At 31.5% G+C, this 21,742-nt stretch overlaps 2 protein-coding genes across 2 annotated transcripts; one reads left to right on the forward strand and one right to left on the reverse strand.

Annotated features, from left to right (window-relative positions):
• The first annotated feature begins 5,034 nt into the window (after positions 1-5,034).
• LOC115706413 (methionine aminopeptidase 1A) lies at positions 5,035-9,921 on the forward strand. Its single transcript, XM_030634059.2, has 17 exons — positions 5,035-5,193; positions 5,300-5,419; positions 6,210-6,260; positions 6,395-6,580; positions 6,871-6,946; positions 7,212-7,259; positions 7,404-7,448; positions 7,673-7,772; positions 7,863-7,914; positions 8,006-8,047; positions 8,329-8,390; positions 8,513-8,611; positions 8,739-8,812; positions 8,916-8,985; positions 9,120-9,185; positions 9,277-9,365; positions 9,448-9,921. Exons 2-17 carry the CDS (start codon positions 5,346-5,348, stop codon positions 9,523-9,525), a joined length of 1,212 nt encoding a protein of 403 aa, XP_030489919.2. The 5' UTR covers positions 5,035-5,193; positions 5,300-5,345; the 3' UTR covers positions 9,526-9,921.
• Positions 9,922-14,139: 4,218 nt separating this feature from the next.
• On the reverse strand, positions 14,140-21,710 carry LOC115705831 (tubulin-folding cofactor D). Its single transcript, XM_030633277.2, has 17 exons — positions 21,350-21,710; positions 20,351-20,898; positions 19,917-20,019; positions 19,522-19,698; positions 19,229-19,420; positions 18,871-18,987; positions 18,647-18,751; positions 18,243-18,413; positions 17,943-18,158; positions 17,614-17,812; positions 16,713-16,918; positions 16,401-16,625; positions 15,748-16,317; positions 15,378-15,647; positions 15,246-15,290; positions 14,943-15,131; positions 14,140-14,693 (listed from the first exon to the last, which is right to left on the reverse strand). Exons 1-17 carry the CDS (start codon positions 21,557-21,559, stop codon positions 14,406-14,408), a joined length of 3,831 nt encoding a protein of 1,276 aa, XP_030489137.2. The 5' UTR covers positions 21,560-21,710; the 3' UTR covers positions 14,140-14,405.
• Between the last annotated feature and the right edge of the window lie 32 nt (positions 21,711-21,742).

The raw sequence follows: 21,742 nt of genomic DNA on the forward strand, positions 1-21,742 counted from the left end.
AGTGATGTTACTGTTGAATATAGAGATACCCTATCCTATAACAATGGTAGGCCGCATAGGCCCATGTTATTATATGGGCGATTAGGCCCGGGATATTGTAGGGTCAGGCTAGGCCCGGGTTATGTAAGTAATGGCTATGATATGCCAATGTTGTGATAATGTTATTATTATCTATAGTATTGATATGATTATGTTATGAGTATGATATTGGAGTTATGATCTCTGTATATGTGTACGGTGTGAACAAATAGTATAGACTTGTATGATAAAGGTTTCTATATGTACAGTTATTTGGTTATAGTTATAAAAGAGCATGTATGATATTGCTAAAACTTAATAAATACATTAATGGTATGTGTGATATTATATGGTATTGTTTGATAAGCATTTCCTTACTGAGCTTTTAGCTCACCCCCCTTACTTTCCCCTACGGGTATTAGACGGGGAAGTATGTATAGTGAGCGGGTGGTCGGTTAAGGTACGTATACTGTGAGCGGCTACGGGCGGACAAACGATCTAGAACGCCAGTGGTGCCTTAGTTTTATTTTAAGCAGTTGATAAATCTAACACAGTGGAAATGCATTATTTAAAATTATTTACTTACTGTATCTTGTTTTACAAATGAAGGATCCTTCTCTGTTGCATTTTGATTTTTTTTAAAATCCACTGTTGTATTTAAATTATTTTTTTTTTTATCTTTTCAAATTATGCATGAAAATAGTATTTTTGTAAAATAAGGCAAAATATCGGGGCGTTACAATTAGTTATTAGGTGAGATTATTATTATGTGTATCTAAATACTATAGTTTATAATGTTGTCAATTAAAAGTGAATACTGAATGCAATATATTGGTGTTTAAAAAAGTTTGATGATTTAAATATGTTCTTACATTAATCCAAAAATAAATTAAAAATTGATGTTCCAATACTTAAAGAAACATTACTTAAATGGGTGTAAGATAAAAAGAAAATTAAAAATCAATCTTTAAATTATTGATAATTGAAGATAGCATTTGTCTACAAAATTGTAGATAAGAAAACTAATGATAGTCATTGGTGGATTTCAATCTTCATTTGCTTCGATAGAGATAATAGTGTAATTTTTGTATTTTACACTTTTCATTCTAGCCGGGTCCGCATAAATCTGGATTGTCCATTTTTTCGTTGATAAATTGAATATGGTAGTGTCGACAAAGCGGCAGTGTTCCTGCAAACCGTGATGCATTTTCATTTAAAATAATTAGACATAGTGTGCATAGCTTATTTAATTAAAAAAATCAACTTATGAAAGGCATGTAAAACTATTTTATTTTTTTTAAAATTACACCTCTGCAGTATATTTCATTAGTTGGGCAGCAGTACATGAAAATATTTTTTCCACAATATCTGCGAACATGACAGCAGATAGGCTCTTTGTATTGTCATCAAGTTCAACATATGCTATAACACTGTAAAATGCATAATAAGATTGTTAGTATCTTTTTTTTTTTATTTTAACTTAATTTCAATAATATCATATGTTTTTTGTAATATACCGTGGTGTATAAAATCCTTCCTAGCCGCATGTTGGCTTGTCACATATATTTTTTTCATTGTGATTGTATAAATCTATTTTTTTATGACATGCGTCACATAACATGTAATAAAAACTCTGGACAGTATCAGTTATTTTAATTATTGCCTCAATCCAAAAATATTTTTTCTACATCCAAATCAAATGGTGTTAATAATAATAAGATATTGAAACAAAAGTTTTATAAAGTAAATATTGTAGTAGTTTTATCTCATTCAGTTGTAGATTTTTCGTCAACACTAAAATTTAGATGTTAGTCACTATTTCACTAATATATTTAATTGTGTTTCTAATTTATGAGCTCGTGATCAAAAACAGTGTTGTAATGTACTCTCTGATTTATTTATTTATTTATTTTTTTGCATCTAATGCCTCAGGTTTAATTATGATAAGTTTTGGTGGGTTTTAATAAATATTTTTCTTTTTCTGGTTTGCATTAATAGCTAGAACATGGAGAAATTAATAAGATTGGCATTCATTTTTGTCGCATCATGTACAAATCGTATTTTTTTAGATTTAATGAGATTTATTTTATTTATTTTATTATATATAAATAAAAAGTAACTCATGAATTTCTCATAAATCATTTTATTATTAATAATAAATCATTTTATTTTTAATATAAATAAAAAGTCACCCATAAATTTCTCATAAACTAAGAATTCTGTTATATAGGCACACTTTATATAGAATAGATATAATTTTTTAAAAATATATATAATTAAGTGTGGATTAGATTGGATCGGTTACTTTTTGGGGTCAAACAACATCCAATCCGCACAAGTACGGATTTTAAATTTTTCAATCCAATCCAATCTGCGTAAGTGCGGATATCCGCATTTTGCGAATTGGATTGGATTGGATCGTGCGGATTGGATTGGATCGGATAGTTTGTGAACACCCCTATCTGCCTCCATATCCATAACATCATGAGACCCAATCTCATCATTATTAGATATGCACCTCTTAGTTTCAAGATAGTCCAATTTAACACCAACCAAGACCGACCCTAGGCATAGGCGAGCTAGGCCTGTGCTTAGGGCCCACTCTTTCTAGGGGCTCATTTAAAATTTTAAGACCTCATAACTTAACTACAATATAGTATTAAAATTAACACTTAATATATGTAAATTGGACCCATCATAGTGGCAACCTAAAGAATGGTATGTATTATGCTTTCCTTGGGACCTGAGTTTGATACCACCGAACTTTAGTTTTTATTAATAATATTTTTTTAAAAAAAAAAAATATATAAGAAACAACTGTAAATGCATATACACTTAATAACTAAAGTAAAAAAAAAAAAAAAATTAAACATAAATATTATTTGAATTTTTTTTCTAAATCTAACATTTTATAAGTTTATCTATTTTTTTTTATTTTCTTTATGTTTTTTTTTTGTCTATTTTCCTACTTCTCTTATCATGTTGTTTCCTTTCCTATTTATCTTACTTTAATCAAAATTATATTTTTAATATTATAAAGAAAAATCATTAATCAAGATATAATATTTAATTTCAATAATAATAATAATAAATATTTTTTCTTGAATATTATTTGACGTGAATTTAATTATTTTTAAATATCTTATTATAATTATGGACTATAATTTAATGTAGTTGTTAGAAATTACTTTAGCTATAGATAAATATAGACTTGATAGTTTTTTCTTTTCATGAATTTGATTTATTGTATGGTTGAAATTTTGAAAAGATAAAAATATTATTATAGATGATAGAGCAAATTAAAAAAATACAAATCTACTAATTTTTGTAATACTTTAGAACTTATTTCAGATTTTTAATATATATTTTTTTTATTTTTATGTTATGAAATGTAGCATATAATTTTTTAGGTTAATTTTTTAATTTATTTATTAAGGGATCCGAAATTTTATATCGTCTTAGGCTCTCATTTTTTCAGGGCCGGCTTTGACACCAACTCCTCTATTTGCCAGCTCATTACTTCTCACAAAATTAGGAGTGTTATTTGCAATAATAATACCCTTAGTGAGATTATTCTTGACTACCCTCCCTTGATTCATGTGATTGATTTTATGATATTCTATCGCTAAAAACTTTCATTTTATAGTGTCTTAATATCAACAATCATCAACTGGTACGACATCGTTCTCAAGAAAGCTATCCTAAATCGACTCAGCCAACTCCCGACTTGACTAAAGATATTAAGAGTGCAATAAGTAATTTTGCTTCTTTGGTTGAACACACATCTACTTACCATACGATTTCACAACCTCCTTTATTGGCATATCAAAAAATTTATGACAAAAATTATTAGAATGGCTGATAATACCACATGCAAAGTAAAATATTGGAACAAACTCATATTTAAAATCAGTCTGAAACCATTCTCCACCTTTCTGTCTCATCTTCATTTGTCGTTTCAAGGGTTATTCATCAATATTAACAGTCACATAGACTCTTATATATTCATGCCAAATGCCAGAATTGTTCTTTGAATCTGAATCAACAAAAGTACCAATGTAATCCGCATCAGCTTAAATCACACTTTCAATCGTAAAACCCAAACGAAAACTATGAAATCGATCCCAAGGATCGAACCTATCTAGCACCACAGCCTTCGGGTCCTCCCCTTTAGGAACTCGGCCAAACAAAAATTAGTGTTGATTAAACGTCCACGGACTTCCATCAACCGCATACTTGAGATTAAGTTCATGATAAAATTGAATTAAAAATAGATTCGACCCTAATTCCTTAACATACTTCCTTTCACGGGTTTCTAAAGTCCTGCCATTGTATGCCTCGTGGCATAAAAATAATAGCACGTGCATTCAAAAATCACCCAACAATACACCATCGATCATCCACAAGTTGTTCCTCCTCAAACACATTATCAAACTCTACCCCACACTCCTCCTCACCATCCAATTGAACATGGGCATACTTCTCCTCTAATCCTCCAACCGACAACTTCTAGAAGCCATAATTGGTAACAATCGAAGCCAAAACAGAACTCCTCCAACCCCTCACAAAGATAACCAATCGCACACCCCCACCCTTAAAGAATTGCACACCCCAACCCTCAAAGAAAAACACACCCCAACCCTGATATCACACAAACCTTATATCTTCCTATAATTACCCAAATCCTCAACCCTTGAACTCACATGACTCAAACCCTTCCTCACGTAAACCGTACAGCCTAAAAACTCTCAACCTTGAACCCTATATTTACACCAACACTGAATTAGAAACTGCACAATATCGCATGGCAAAATCAGAGACTGAGAGTTTGAGAATAAAGAAAAAGTAACTCTGGATGTATTTTTCTTAAAATATAAGAAAGATAAAAAAAGTTATACATTTAATATTAAAAAAAAAAGTATTTTATAAATTTTTGAATTTTTGAGTTGAATTAGCCTTAAAAAATTTATAACTTGGTCAAAATTATAAAATTATAAATAAACTACATTTGTCTCTAAAAAAGTAATAAATAAAAAATAAAGGACATTTCTTTTGTTTGAAGAATTACTTCCTCTTTTTCTCTTTCCCTCTCAAAAAACCCTAATTCATCTCCCCTTTGCGTTCTGTCGCTCTCTGCATCTCTCCGATACTCAGAACCTCCTCGTGACTCGTGAGGTTTTTTCTCCAAACTAATTACTAGTCAAAGATATGAAGTTACAATTTTTGGTTATGTAATGGCGTATAACACTGATTGATCGTTTTATTTTCTGAATTGAGCCAGACAGGGCAGGTACATATAGAAGAGGGTAGTTAGCCGTGCGGAGTTGATGGCCGGTGGTTCAGATGTGGCTGAAGCATCTTCTTTGTCATGTCTTCAGTGTGGCAAGCCTGCCAATCTTCAGTATGTAATTCTAACTTCATATCTTCAACTTTAGAATATTATCTCGTACTACTGTTTTTGGGCTGATGAGATACATAAAGTCATTTTTGAAGGCTTAATGCAATAACCATTTACCACCTCTCTTTGTTTTCTTGGCTTTTCTGGTCTGCCTTGCTATAGTTAGGGTGTTGTTATTCCTGTCTTGTATTGTATGAAATTGATAATAGTCTTCAATGACCTTGACCTCTCTGTTTTTTTTTTTTTTTTTTTTTTTTGCAATAGGACATAGTTCTATGCAGTTTTGGTCATTGTCTGATTGGATTTTATCTGTTTACAGTCAAGTAAATCCTCTATATAAGAAAACTAAGAAAAATAATTGAGGGGTTATACTAAATGGAGATATTAGTATTAAAGAATTCAAATTTATCTTTAATAAAAATAACAGTAAAAACACCCTAATAATTATTATTTGAAAAAATTTATGTAAAAGAGTTCACACATTGATTTACCCTATAGAGCTCTTGAAAGAATTAATTTTTTATTTTTTTCATAACATTTTCATCTATAATTATTCTCATTGGGTAGCGATTAAAAACAACATTTGATTGCCTAATTATAACTAGTTACTATTTAGAAGTCCTCTTTATAATTGCCTAAGTTGGTTACATTTTTTTTTTTTTATAATAAGTGAAGATTATTGTTATAACTTATACAGAGTACACTTATATAGAGGTTTCACTGTAGATGGTTTTATTGTAGAGGCAAATCAATTATCAGATCATGCTTAAATAAAGTTTGTTTTTGTTTGCAGATGTCCTAAATGCATGGAGTTGAAGCTTCCTCGTGATGGTGCTTCTTTTTGGTTTGTATTATGCTTTATTACTTGTGTGCTAGAAAATATAATAAATTTTGTTGGGATGTAAACTATCCTAATTGTGCTTTACTCAAATGCTAGAACTGTAGAAAATGTATTGATGGAATTGTGTATCTTAATAGCACTCAAGATTGTTTCAAAGCTTCTTGGAGCTCTCATAAATCAGTGCATTTGAAAGCAAAGCTATCCTCGTTAGGGGCTGGTGCAACTGGTGATCAAAAGTCTGATGCAGCTACTGAAGGTTGGCAATATTGCATAAAGAAAGGACAAGCTCGAACTCCAAAACTTCCTTATTTTGATTGGACAGGGTATTTATCTAGGAATTTTTCTGCCATGTATTCAGGTTTATAACATTTAAGTTTTTCTTTTTGTTAAAGCAATGCCAAATTTAAGTAAATAATATCAACTAGGCTTCATTTTCGCTTGGTGTTTTTTGTTTGATAAGTGCTAGAGTTTATAGAGACCTTATTATATTTTTTCCATTGATTTTTTTTTGGTTATCAGGGTGCAGTTTGATAATCTTAATCTTATTCTCTAATTTTTAGTAGATGTTTCACATGTTCTCTCTCATATGTCGAAACCTTTCGCTTTCATGTAGGTCTCTAAGGCCATATCCTATATCTAGTAAGAGAACTGTACCTGCTCATATTGATAAACCTGATTGGGCAAATGATGTAAGTTGAAAAAACTAATCTTAATTTGACTTACATGCATAAAGTTAGTTTAATTGCTAAGCATAAATGTTTTAGATTTGTGGATTTTGTACGGACATTTAGTGGCCTCTGTCATGGGCTGATTAATACAAGTTCAGTGGAACGTTAAAGCTGAATTCTATTATTTCATTTATTACTTTTTCCAAATTTCTGTCCCTTGCCCATTCTTTTCTTAATTTCTTTTAACATGTTGTAACATAGTCTCTTTTTTATTCCTAACTTGTAGGGAATTCCGAAAATTGAGCCTAACAGTGATCTGCAGCATGTGGTTGAGGTAAGCTTCTGATTGAAACCATTTGGACAGAGTTCGAACCAATGTCAATACGGCTAACCTTTCTTGTTTGAATTTTTAGTTTCTTTTCTACTTCTTCTTTTCAACTATTGGGAATTCATTAACTGACTTTTTCTCATTTCGTAGATCAAAACTCCAGATCAAATTAAGAGAATGCGAGAAACATGTCGAGTAAGCTCTCAAGTCCCAACTGTATATTTTATGGATTATGGGAAAGATTGTATGCTGCATTCTCATTAGCATTATTTTTATTGTCTGATATTAAAAACAAATAATGTTGGAAAAAAAAAGTATTTCATTTGATAAAGAAAATGAAGTGAATTGTGCGAATTTCTGCTTTGGCACCAAACACTATTTATCGTACAGGTTTAACTTTCTTTTCTTCTTATTCTTAGATTGGAAGGGAGGTTTTGGATGCAGCTGCCCGAATAATACAACCTGGTATCACCACTGATGAAATTGACAGAGTGGTCCACGATGCAACTATTGCTGCTGGTATTTAGCACAAGCTTTTCCTTAAGGAGTATATCATTTGTTTAGTGGTCCATTTTTTGGTTTAATTGTTTTGGATTTACCTCACTGCAGGAGGGTATCCATCTCCGCTCAACTATCATTTCTTCCCAAAGTCTTGCTGCACGTAGGCACTCTTATTTGTGTACATTAATTACAATGTTGTTGGAGTGTATAGGTACTGAAGTAAATGTACTTGTTTTCTCTATTTGTTGCAGGTCTGTTAATGAAGTAATTTGCCACGGGATTCCTGATGCCAGGTTTATGTTATACTCATTAATTGGTTTATATATGGCCTTTTTCTTTTTCTTTTTTTCATATGTTTATGTGCCCTCGTTCTTTTACCCTTCTCCTGGATTCTTCATGCAACAAATCAAATTCAACATAAATCATAGTTACATCTTTCAAATACTGTTTCTACTACACTTTATGCCCTTTTTAAAGTGGCTTAGTGGTTAGTTTTGTCTATTATATGAACACTCGATGTCTACATTGAGCCTGCATGGGATTTTACTGATTCTCTGCTCCATAATTACTTCAGGAAATTGGAGGATGGTGATATTGTTAATGTGGATGTGACAGTGTACTATAATGGGGTTCACGGTTAGACTTTGTTTTTAGAATATTCGTTGCCATTATAATTTAAACGATGCTCCTTAACAAGTTATAAAAATTCAATTTTCGCTCAAAATTACCAACCCAAAATTATTTGATTCATAATACAGGTGATCTAAATGAAACCTTCTTTGTGGGAAATGTTGATGAGGAGTCTAGAAAACTAGTCCAGGTCACATATGAGTGCTTGGAAAAAGCGATATCTATTGGTATGTGATGAACAAAAATGTGATACTTCAAGTTCTTTAAGAGAAGCTGCTTTTTCTCTTTGCAGAGTCAACTGAAGTATGGTTTTTATTGGAGATTTTAATGAACTTGTTTCTTCATTCAACGCAGTTAAACCTGGAATGAGGTTTCGTGAAATAGGTGAAGTCGTTAATCGCCATGCTTCTATGTCAGGGCTCTCTGTGGTAATATTCTATTTCACTGCAAGTGTACAGCAACTTTACTTTTAGTTTTATGTAAGGTCTGATAATATTTAATGGCCTTTTTACCTGGCTTAATGAACATTAGGTGAAGTCATATTGTGGTCATGGCATTGGAGAACTCTTTCATTGTGCGCCAAATATTCCTCATTATGCTAGTATCCTTTATAAGCTGGTTTTTTTTCTATCATGTTTTGGTTAACAGTTTCTTTTTTTAAAGACAAATATGTGTTTGTGTGATAAATATTGGTCCCATCTTGTTCTATTGCATTGCTTGCCTTAACCCAAGTAGGAAATAAAGCGGTTGGTGTTATGAAGGCTGGACAGACATTTACAATTGAACCTATGATCAATGCAGGTAAGTACTGCAATATTTCTTTCATTCTTTTTCTTATCATCTGTCCGTGTAGCCACCCAAAGCGAAGTTACTTAATGAACTTTCTAAATAGGAGTTTGGCGTGATCGGATGTGGCCTGATGGGTGGACTGCAGTTACAGCTGATGGTAAACGCAGCGCTCAATTTGAACACACTCTTTTGGTAAGCTCTGTTGTTTTTTGAACTTGCATTTGGCTCAAGTCATCCGCTTTGTATTTATTGTCATTTTCCATTTTGTGGGCAGGTTACCGAGACGGGAGTCGAAGTTCTCACAGCACGGTTGCCTTCGTCCCCAAATGTGTACCCTTGGCTGAATGCGTAGTTGCTGCTTCTTTAGTTTTTGGTGAATACTGAATATAGGCAGGCATGGTAAGAGAAGCTAGGGACCTGACCGAACCCATTGGGAGTAGTGACACAGCAACAATAACCAGATAAAATCTTCCTCTCGTGACCATTGCCTGCCATGGTGGGTGATAATGTTATTGTAACCTATTAGACAAGCATTCTTCAATTTTGGTTTTGAGATGAAAATGTGATCGAGACTTGATAAATTTCATTATTTTTGAAAGAATAATGTTCCTGTGGTTTTGTCAAATAAAGTAAACGATTTAATGGGCGACTGTATAACTCTTATCATTACACGTTTCAGCGATTGATACATGAGAACAATTTTTATAGTATTATGAGCAATGCCAATTTAGTGTTTATTATTAGAAAATGGAGATTCTTGTAATTTAGTTATAGTTATCGAAATTTCATATTTTAACACTTCAAGAAAAGGTTTGACTGTATATGTTTTTAACTCTTGTTTATAAATTTAGCAAAAAATTTGGGGTAAGTTGAAAAATATCACTTTTATTAATTAATTAATCAAATTTACCTCTAATTTTATATTTAATTTAAACATATCTCTTTTTATATGTATTACTCAAAATACCCTACATAAGAGAGTCACATGTAAAGTATCTTGAAATGATAGGGGCAAAATTATTACAACATTTAAAAAAAAAAAAGTAAAAATGATAGACTTTAAAAAAAAGAGTAAAAATAAAAAATAACAATATAAAAAGGGCATAGAGTGTAATTTTCTCAAAAAATTTACACCATCCATTTGGAAAAGAGCATTACTAATAGAGTACCAAAAAAGTGATGTATTGCTATATTTAAACACACTTAAGAAAAATTATGCTTCAATGGTGTTCTAAAAAGTGTGTTAAATTTGGCATATGCTAAAAGTTGTGCTAAATTTAGCACAAGATATAATATTGGGCTATTTACAAAAATATGGGAAAATAAAGATAAGTTTTGATATATATGGCATAAAAACTTAATTACACTAAATATGGCATTTTTTTAAAAAACTTACAAATATGGGAAAAAGTCTTGAGGAATGCCATAAAAAACTTTAAATTTGTGTTTCTTTTTATTTATTATTTCTTTTTTTAAAAAATAAAATACTAAAATAAATAAAAAATGATCTCAACTATAGATATTATTTTTTTTTACAGAAATTAAACTTGTTTTTTTTTTTTTATTTATTTAAACTACTATTTTTTTTTGTTAAAAACTAATTATTTCATTAAAAGCAGAAAAAAAAAAAAACCAGTTTCATCAACATCATCCTGAAGAAAAAACAATATAAAAAATTATAATCTAAAGATAATATAAACTTTAAAAATCAGTTTCATCAACATTGAAAGAAACTATTAATTTCATTAAAAGAATAAAAAAAATAGTTTCATTATGTTATTAGAATTTTTTTCAAGTTACTTTTTTATTATTTTTTTTCTAGGTTGGAAACTTACATTTATATTTTGTTATTAAATTATTGGTAGGCATTATGTGTTGTTTTGATTATATTTGTAATTAGTATTTTTTTTTTTTTTTGTATATTTGTGTGTGTATGGTTTTATTTGATTGTCCGATGAAACTGGTTTCAATTAACTTTATTATTAACATTTGTGTTTTGTTATGATTTTTTGTAACGTCAAAACTGGTTTCACATGTCGAAACTGGTTTCACAGATTTTAACTGTTCTTTAATAGGGTTGCTCAATTTTTATGATATTATTATATATTTTTTAGTTTGTATAAAACCAGTTTTCTTATTGTATGATATTTGACCAACAATTTTTATTTTATTTTAATTAATCAGTTTCTGACACACATATTATTTTATTATTTTCATAACTGGTTTTTTTAAGTAACTAGTTTTTATAACTAATTTTTTTTTATTGTTGTTCATAATTGAATTTTATTCAATTTTTTATTAATTTATTTCAAGAAACTGGTTTTTATTTGTTTGTTTTTATTTTGGTTGTTTTACTAACTGGTTTCTCACATTCCACTGTTTTTTTTTTGTTATTCTTTTATGGTTTTTATTGCACTTTTGTCTCTTTAATTTTCTTTGTTTCTTTTTTTTTTCTCTTTCATTTTAATTTATGATTCTCTTTGTTATATTTGCTGCATATTGTATGTTTAAATTAACTCTAATTTTTGAGCAAGCAAATAAAAAATTAAATGCTAAAATAAAGAATGAAGTTAGAAGTTTGATTATTAGGTATTGATATAAAATTTATATGTTCGAAACTGGTTTTTAAATTTAGTATCGTTAATTTGTAAAAGTTTAGTCATTAGGCATTGTGTATTTTTTATTATGTTATTGATGAAACTATTTTTTTTTTTTGCCTCTTTTAATGAAATAATTCGTTTCTTTTAATATTGATGAAACTGGTTTTTAAAGTTAGTATCGTCTTTAGATTGTAATTTTTTTCATTATCTTGTTGATGAAACTATTTTTTGTATTCTTTAAATGAAATTATTAGTTTCTTTCAATGTTGATGAAACTAGTTTTTAAAGTTTGGATTCTTTTTAGATTATGATTTTTTATATTGTTTTTTTTTTCAGGATGATGTTGATGAAACTGGTTTTTTTTTTCTGCTGTTTTTAATGGAATAATTAGTTTTTAATAAAAAAAAACAAATAGTAGTTTAAATAAAAAACAAGTTTAATTTTTGTAAAAAAAAAAATGAAATAAAAAAATGTACACTTATTATATATATTAAGAGAAAAAAAAATTAGGTTGAGAAAAAAAATTAAAAAAAAAAAAGAGAGACACAAAAAGAAATTAAAAAAAAAACAATAGAGAGAGATAAGTGAAAGAAAGATAAAAAAGTAAAGAATCGACTTAAAAGTTGAAAAGAAAAAAGAGAGCCAAAATTGACTAAAAAATATATAAAAAAACAAAACAGAAAAAAAACTTTTTGAAGTTTCAATAAGTAAAAAAGAAAAAAAAAATAATAAAAGTATAAAAATAAAATATTCTTGTCAAATTAAAAATGTAATGTTTGAAAAAAAATGCAATATTTGGTGTAAATTTTTCAAATAAAAAGAAACCCTCAAATGTAAGTGTAAAATAAATTAAAAAATAAATAAAACTAATTAAGCTAAAAACAAAAACATAAAATATGGGATTGGATAATAAGTTTATAAAAATATGGCATATCAAATACCATAAAAAATCTTAAATGTAAAAAAATGCCATAGAAGAGTGGCAAACTTAAAAATGCCATATTTTTCTAACTTTGTTATGAAATCCCATATTTCATGTAATTTTCACTATAATATTGTGCTAAATTTAGCCCACAATACATCCTACTTTTTTTATTTATTATAATGTCACTAATTATTATGATTCATTGACTTTTACTTAACTATATATTCTTTATTTACCATATTACCATTATTTAAATAATAAATGAATAAAACATAATAATTTTTGTATATTCTCAACAAAATATGAAATGACCATCAATATAATTAATTATTTTTTCCTTATTTTACATCTTGTGGATTGGAGCACAATTGTAAATAGTGGGCCAAATATAACACAAACTCATTTTTTGTACCAAAATTAATACAAATTTTAGATTTTCCATTAGAGATGGTCTAAAGCATGAGTTAAATTTTGCATTACAACTCATTAATGTAATTAATAATTTTTAATATTTTTTTTATATTTAATAGGGTGTTTATATACTTTCAATTAAAAATTAAATTCTTTTGTTGATTTTTTTAAATATTTCTATTAAAAAAATTCATTTTACTCCGAATGCATTGAATAACTACTGTAAAGTTCGGGCCAAATATAACATTGATTTATTTTCACAAATACACAAACACAACAAAAAAAATTACAAAAATATGGTTTCAACAGAATTTTAAATATTTTTACGATTTTTTTTATTTTATTTACAGAAAATACGGTTTTTTATGTTATACTTTTGTTAATTTGTTGTTGATTTTTTGTTATATGTATTTTTTTTTTTATGTTAATTAATTGTTATTTTCATGTTACTTTTATGTAATTTTTTGTTATTTTTCGTGTTGTTTTTATGTTATTTTTTGTTATATAAAAAAAAATTAACATAAAAATATAATTTTTTTACAAAAAAAATTAGTGCCTTATGTAATTATCCCTTTATTTTTTGAGTCAAATTTAGAATAAACTTTACATCTTTCATTGGAGCTAAACTTTACATCTTCCATTGGAGATGATACAAGTAATTTTAACCAATCACCCTATTTATATATATTTTTGTGTATAATTGCATATATCATTACTCATATTTAAAATAGAAAAGAAATGAGATGACAAAAGTGTCTTTGGAAGTAAGTATAATTATTAGAGTAGTAATCTAATTCTTATTTTCATGTTTCACTAGATTAGTAATCGTACAAAGAAATAACATTAATTATTTAAAATAATAATATTATTCTGCATATTGAGGATGTGAAAAAACAAAAACAGACGAATGATGATGCAACACATTCCACACATTTAGGAAAGTAACGAGAAAAATAAAATTTACTTTAAAGAAAACTGTTCAACACATTTAGCACTTAGAAAATTAAATTGGAATGGTGGTTTATGCACATTTTCAAAATTCAAATGTCCTCGTACTCCTGAACTCAAGGACACATGTTTCATTATATTAAAATAATCGAAGTTGGACTCCAAATTTTGACTCGGACATTCCTATCATCATTCCCTTTTTTCATCTTTCTCACAACTATTATGCTTCAAAAGCATAAGATAACACTACTAAGTTACCAATAATTCAGATTTCCTCCTCAAGTGGTATGCATAAATTTAAGGTGAAATAATCAAAGGGAACAAACGATCAAGCCGAAAATGGTGAAACTAAAACCCAGAAGACCCTACTAACGAAGAATATGACGCATTTTCATCAGACGCTGTGGGCTTCCTCTCCCTGTTCTTTTTAGGTACTCCACTCAATTTTCGAAGCAGCTCAGCGTCAAGACCGGCCATATCATACAACTCTAACCTTTCAAGCCTTGATGCTTCTAAGTCACCATCCCAACACGTTTCTGATATTATTTCAAGAGCCTTCTCAATCTTGTGCTCATTCACAAGATCCCCATTTTGCAGGAGCACAAGGTATACTTGTTCAGCAGCAGCTTTCCTTATCTAGATTGATACCAAAAAGTAATAATCAGAATGTAAACGCAAATAAAATAGTAGCATAAGTCACTACATTGCAATACAAGGATGGAAAGGGAAAAAGTAAAGACCATTTTTGCCAGTATCAATGGCAAAGAGTTGAGAGCAAGAATGGAGGTAACTTAACTGGGGTGACATGTTAATACCGATTCTCATACAGGGGCAGAAAGTAATTCATCTTATTAGTCGTAGTCGTATATTGGGAGTATTACTGACCTTAGGGTACCGGTGACCTAAGAAGCTGAGAAGATGAGAGAAAGCCTGAACATTTCCAGGGCTTTCCAAAGTAGAAGCTACATATCCAAGTATTGCGATTCCTGCATATAACTTGGAGAAGTCTCTTGATCCCTTTAATTCAGCTTCCAGAGAATCCAACACACCAGCAAGAAAGACCGTGGTGTGAGCCTGTGGATTGAAATTAATATCCAGGCAATAAAAGAATAGAAATAAATACCGGCACATATGTAATAGTATAGTTAGGACTTAGGAGAAGGAAAATAAATAAAAAGAACAACCAACCTCCATATTCAGAAATATCTTATTACTGAAGAGAATTTCAATGGTCTGCAATACAGAACAGAATATTGTCAAAATCAGAACATTTCACAAGAAGTATAGTTTTATATTTAAGCGGAGTTTATATGAATATACCTTTAATGTAGGTATAATGACCCTGTCACACTTCCTGTAATTCTGGAGTACCCAAAGCATGTCGGTTGATAGCATATATTCTCTAGACTTTCTCTCATCCTCGTTTCCAATTTCAACAGCTTGAAGATAGTCCAACAATGCTGACAGAGATGACTTCCTCAAAGATTCTTGCAAGCCACCAATAGAGATTACTAGACCAGACAGTACTAACCTGCTATAACAGCTGAACTGAAGCAATTGTACGAAGCGTGGATATGAGAAAGAGGGTACCTACAAACAATGAATCAATCAAATATAAATGTTTTGTTTTTGCTAACTTAAAGAAGTCAATTACATTCTAAAACACTGATGAAATAGCACATTCACTCACAGTCCATTTCAAGTCGGTTTTCTCAGGAACAATTCCTTCCAGCTTTTCCCTGTAAGGTATATGTGGGATATAAACTATCTTACAATACAAAATCCTCTGAAGAACCATAGCAGCCACTTCTCTTAGTTTGTCCATTTTCTCAACAGCTTGCTTGCATATTCCCCCAACAACAGTAGTTGCAAGGTTAGCATCGAAAATTGAAGTTGACTGATTATTCTCGACCAGATCACTGTTATGAAGCTCTGATGAAGGCTCAACTTCACCTGAAATTTCAGTTAAACCAACTGAAGCTCTATTACAAAGTATGTAAGTACATCTCTCAAGGCCATCCATGGCAGCCTCACGAACCCAAGAGCCCACATCACCTCTGTTATCAACAGAATAATCATCAAGAGCTTTCAATAGACTCGTCATCACTTCATTTTTTATCAGCAGTATCAAATCCATATAATCCTCCCCTAGAGGTCTACTACCATCACTATTTTGATCTTGAGTTAATTTTTCACAAACTGATACAAGTCCTTTCACAGCATTTACTCGTGCTTCAGCATCTCTATCATCAGGATTATCCTGCACAAATGATCCAATTATGATAATCAACAATTTGCGCATGGAAATGAGAAAACTTTTAAGATGATTAAACTTCAACACACCTCAATTGCACAACAGCTACAGAGCTTTGTAAGGACATCCCTCCACCTCTTGGCCAATAGTTCATATGGCAAAACACCTATTGCCAAAGCTGATCCTCTTCTCACAGCAACATTTTGATCAGCCAACAATAGAAGATACTTAGACGTTATATCACTAGTACCTCCGACGTCATGAGCAACTAAGTATGCTAGAACAAACTCTTTCAGAGCTTTAACAGCAGCATCCTATACAATGTATATTATATGTGAAAAAAATAGATTAGCAAACTTGTTTATGACATTAATGAACAACTTGGGGATAAGAAAAAGCACCTGAATCTGAGAATTAGGATGCCTCAAATTCTCGTTTAGAGTCTCAAGCAAACTCCGTTTTATCTTTTCTGTTAATGACAAACGAACTAAAGATATACATTCAATGAATCGTGAAACAGCTAAACGCATTATCTCTCCACCCTTTCCACGATATAAGCGTGCTTTCTCAATAGCAGGAACAACAGCAGCAACACGTTTTTGTTTTTCTGAACAAGACAAGTTGAGTAAAATCACAATTTAGAACTTTTGGTTTGTGCATCACAAGGGGAACAAGGTCAAACGATACAAGACGATACATTTCTAGTGACTTTAAAATTTGACAAATTTCAAGAATACAATGTATTCTAGTCATGACAAGAACTGGTATTCTAACACGGTTTTAGTGCTTTGAATTCTAACTTCCTAACACACATAATGGAAATGAAAAAAATTAAATACCTCACCTTAACTCACAAACTGAAACTTCAAAGACCCAAATTGTAACTGTGATACCAATTATAAATTCTCCAAGTTCGTCTAAACATTTAGGGCGCATTTGGAAAGACACTATGTAATTGGAATTGAGTGTAAGTCGAAGTAACTACAAGGTTTGGTGTGTTTGTTCAGCTAGATAATTATACTGTACCCATGTAATTGGAGGTAATTGAATTTGAGGGGTCTCAGTTACACTCAAATTCTCATGGTCACCCATGAGAATGGGGTGTAATTACAAAATATTACCATTTTTTGGCTAATTAATATTATAACTACCAACTCATTTGCCAAATATGAAAATAAGAATTCATATGCAATTACTACTTGACATCCAAACACATTGAATTTTAAAATATTACTAGGGTAGTATTACACAGTTACTTCCAAGCATATCCTTAAACAGTTCAAAGAAGGCAAGATCACTCACCAGAAGAAAGCGCGTAATCACATTGATGTAGTGCCAAAACAAGTTCCCCAACGGCCAATGTTGCCCCATGACGCATGCACAAGTCAGATGAAAGAGTACAAGGAATTAGTGTTTCCAAAACAGAGTCCGCAAAATACACTGGGTCATACTTGACAAGAGCAGAAAGAGCCTCTGCTGCAAGTTCTCTCAAACCTTTATCCTGATGAAATTAGGGCAACTGTTCTTAAAATTTCCAAAAACAAATAATAATAAAAAAGGAAAACTATGCAGAAATATATCTTTAGTTAAAATAACAACAATAATAATAATAAAACAAAGTAGGAGCTTACCCAGTGACAGATCTTGTTATATAGAAGCTCCTCTGCAAACGGATAAAGATAACCCTCAAATTGAGCAATAAACACAGCAACATGAGTGTAGGAGTGTACTCGAGAAGAAAGTGAAAAATAATCTGCTGTGTTCACAATGTCAATGCCATGTGGGTAATTCCCTTGTCTTCCAACATTCTCCTGAAAAGCTGCTGCTGCTGCTCTTCGACAGTTCACCTGACATGATAGCTCAGAAACTTCACACAGGTGATATTTAAGTAGCAACTAAATCCATACTTAAATAAATAAATTAAATTGCACCTCACGGTCATAGCAGGCCACCGACAAAAGATGCGGAGCAAGTTGGTCCAAAATGTTCCTCATATCTGAGTGATAATATGCACGACCAAAAGCCCAACAAACATAAGCAGCAGCATCGCGTACATGAGAACCAACACTATGTGGACCCCTTCGTATATCATAATGCAGTGCCTGTTTTAAAGATTTATCCATCATCAGTGCTTATATCTATCAAGCAACATCCAAATACTCAAGCCTAATGAAATTAAAGAATTATGAGTAGATACATTGTTTTGAAGATAAGTTATACAATCTCAACAAAAAAATACAAACTTATTTCAACATGGTTCCAAATAAGGTTATAAACATAGTACAGTACACTAACTTCTACAGATGTATAGAGATGAAAAACTTTTCAATGTAACCTTCGCAACAACAGGTACGACATTGGGAAGACTAACTGGCAACAGCAATCCTCTACGAGCCAATTCAGCCAAAGCTAAGCAACCTCCATGCCAAGAACCATCACCCTGGAATTTGACATGAGAGGACAAATTCATGGTATGAAGTTGGCAACTTAAGCCATTTTACAGAAAAACTAGGTAGAATCATATAACAAATTATTTATAGTACAAATGCATAAGGGTACCTCGCCAGGTGAAAATAGCTCCAAGACAGATGAGAGCACCTCCTCTGAGAGGGCAGATGTAAGACGTGAAGTAATACGGCCTATACCTTTTGCAGCAGACCAACGCACTACAGTATCCTGCATCACATAACCAACAACAGCAAACTCATATATATAGTTCATGTGGAGTTTAACGTTAATTTTATATCATAGATAAGCACTTCTCAGAGACAACCAGCAACACAACTAAAATTAAAAAAATATAATAAAGCGTCAGAAGAAAAATGTCCTATTGAATTTGTGACAGAACATAAATACTTATTTTAGCCTTATAAGGAAGTAACCAAGCTCTTAACAAGGCCTAGCCCAATAGACATACTGTGTCTCTTAAACCAGTAAGTAACATCTCAATGATTTCTTCAACAATTTCTGGAACATCTATATCTTCATCCTGCAGGCAGCTGGAAGTTTTATCAGAGCCGCAATCAACAACGTTCGTGCCATAACTGTGTTGATCACTTTCCCTGGATGCAGAGAGAGATACATTTTCTCCTAATGAGGTGGTTTTGCTCTGCGTTTCAATTCAAACATATTAAAATTTGGGATGGAAACAGAATAATTCTTTGGGAAATATGAAGTATAGAAAGAAAACAAAGATTTAACATCTCTAACCACATAACGCCATGAAGGTATACGATGAGGGAGACAAATAAACCCAATCCGCTGAGTTAACTTCATCAAATATTTGCGAAGCAAAGGACTCCGTGCTGCATAACTTGACTTGATCAATAATGCTGTGTCATCCCAAACTTTAGCAACTATATCAAGCAAGAGGTTCCGTCCACCACTCTGTCTATTACAGATCATACATAAGATATACAGAAGCTAAGGTATTAAGGCAGTTACCAAACAGCACTATGATAAGAAAATTTTGTTGAAATTCAAATGGGGTAGAAAAGACTATTAACGATATGTTTATTTAAAGAAAGATGTATCCATAAGTGCTTCTACTGGAAACAACAAGGAAATATTTAATAATAAAATGATACTCCATCCAAAACTCATACCTTAAAAATGGCAGTAAGTGCTTCTACAACTCCAAGTAACCGGAAGTGATCCATGGCATCATCTACGACAGAAGATAGGACTTCATGTGTCCAATCAACAAAACTGAAGAAGAAATTATCAAATAGGAAAAGTAAGTCGAAGCAGTATGAAAAATAGTTGTAACACAAGCAAGCATGTAATCATAGATTTAGACATTAAAGAGACCGCATTATTTTCATATAAACTAGCTATTAAACTGACATCAACATGTGAAATGTGTCACTTCACTAGATTTTGAGGGGAGAAAAGAATCATTCTAAGAATAAAGTGACACCTGTTTAAAGAAACCTATAAATAATTGTGACAATGATTCAAAATAAAATTAAAGGGGCAATCAATATTATCAATTTATCAGCCAGCAAGTAAGCATGAAAATGAGAACAATTTATGAAACCTGGAAAAGGCCTTTGGCATATCTGGACGTGTTAGAAGTTTAGAGAGTACAAGAGCAGATATAGAGCGCATAGGGCCTGCATTTGCCAAATAATCCTTGGAAAATCCTATAATCTTCAAAACCAAAGGAGCTGGCTCATGTTCACCAAGATTAGTGTTACTTGTTATACTCGTATCAACACTGGAGATATCAAATGGAACCAAGACCAGTATTGAGAGCCACAAAAGCATTACACATTTAGCTTCCATTTCTCCTGTACTTTCCTGCCGGAGAGACGACACAGATTTTGTATAATGACACTTCTCCAAGAGAGAGACAGCTAGCTCCAAGTCCGAAACTTGATGGGGAAAGAACCTGATTACAGCCTTGTATCCACAGACAGTGACCAGAGAATAAAGAATGATGCATATTGGCTTAATAACTTCAAAAATTTCGTCAGAAGCTACACCTAGCTCAATCGTTTTAGAACGGACAATAAACATCAGAGGGGAAACTATGGTCTCCAAGTAAGGCTCCAGTAGCTGCCCCTGTTCTTGATACTTGTCCATCTGCATTTAAAAAATCAAACTTTTCAACATATTGCATAATCTTCAGGCTTCAAGTAATCAAATTTTTCAGTTTCATGTTATCAGACTAATAGTAGTCTTCATTCTGAAATGCAAAGTTTGAGCATTTACTTCATGATTGAGATTGAAATTGTTTACTTGTTTCCATTGATAAACGATATGAACAGAAACTGACTATCTAAAAGCGTTTAGATTAATTTTTCTACACCGTTTACCCATATAAATAAATTCTGAATTTTACTTTGAACAAAAACATTATGTGAATGGATCTAAGCACAAATTTTAGAACTCTATCCCGTTACTGATGCTAAACCAATAACACCAATACCGAAGCCATTTCAGTTCAAAGTAAGTAAATTTAGGTCCGACACTGACAATGACAATGCAAACAGAACAATCTAGAGAGAGAGAGAGCGAGAGAGAGAGAGAGTACAATGGATCGGATCTTATGAGGAATGGAGGGATCAGAGACACGTCCTTCGGAAACAATCCCGTTTAAGAGGGATTTAACGAGCTCCCATTCTAAGAGAAAGTACTTCTGTACCACCCTCTCCTTGGAACCGTGCTCGTCGTCTTCCTCTTCCACTGGTAATCCATCTAATTCTTCCTTCTGCCTTGTCGTGTCTTCCGCCATGGCAGCCATTTTCCAGGAGAGCGAGAGCGAGAGCGAGAGAGAGAGTGAGTGTGAAACTGAGTCTTCTTAGTGAGAGCCTTCCAATTCCCGCCTCGGTGAAGTGATTTTGCGGATCTTTGCTTTTCGATACACCAAAATTACGGTCCATCGTCTATGGTGGGCCCCTGAAATGTTATGCAAAAGATATAGAAC

This window comes from Cannabis sativa, chromosome 1 (assembly GCF_029168945.1).
Source record: "Cannabis sativa cultivar Pink pepper isolate KNU-18-1 chromosome 1, ASM2916894v1, whole genome shotgun sequence".
Taxonomy (NCBI): Eukaryota; Viridiplantae; Streptophyta; class Magnoliopsida; order Rosales; family Cannabaceae; genus Cannabis; species Cannabis sativa.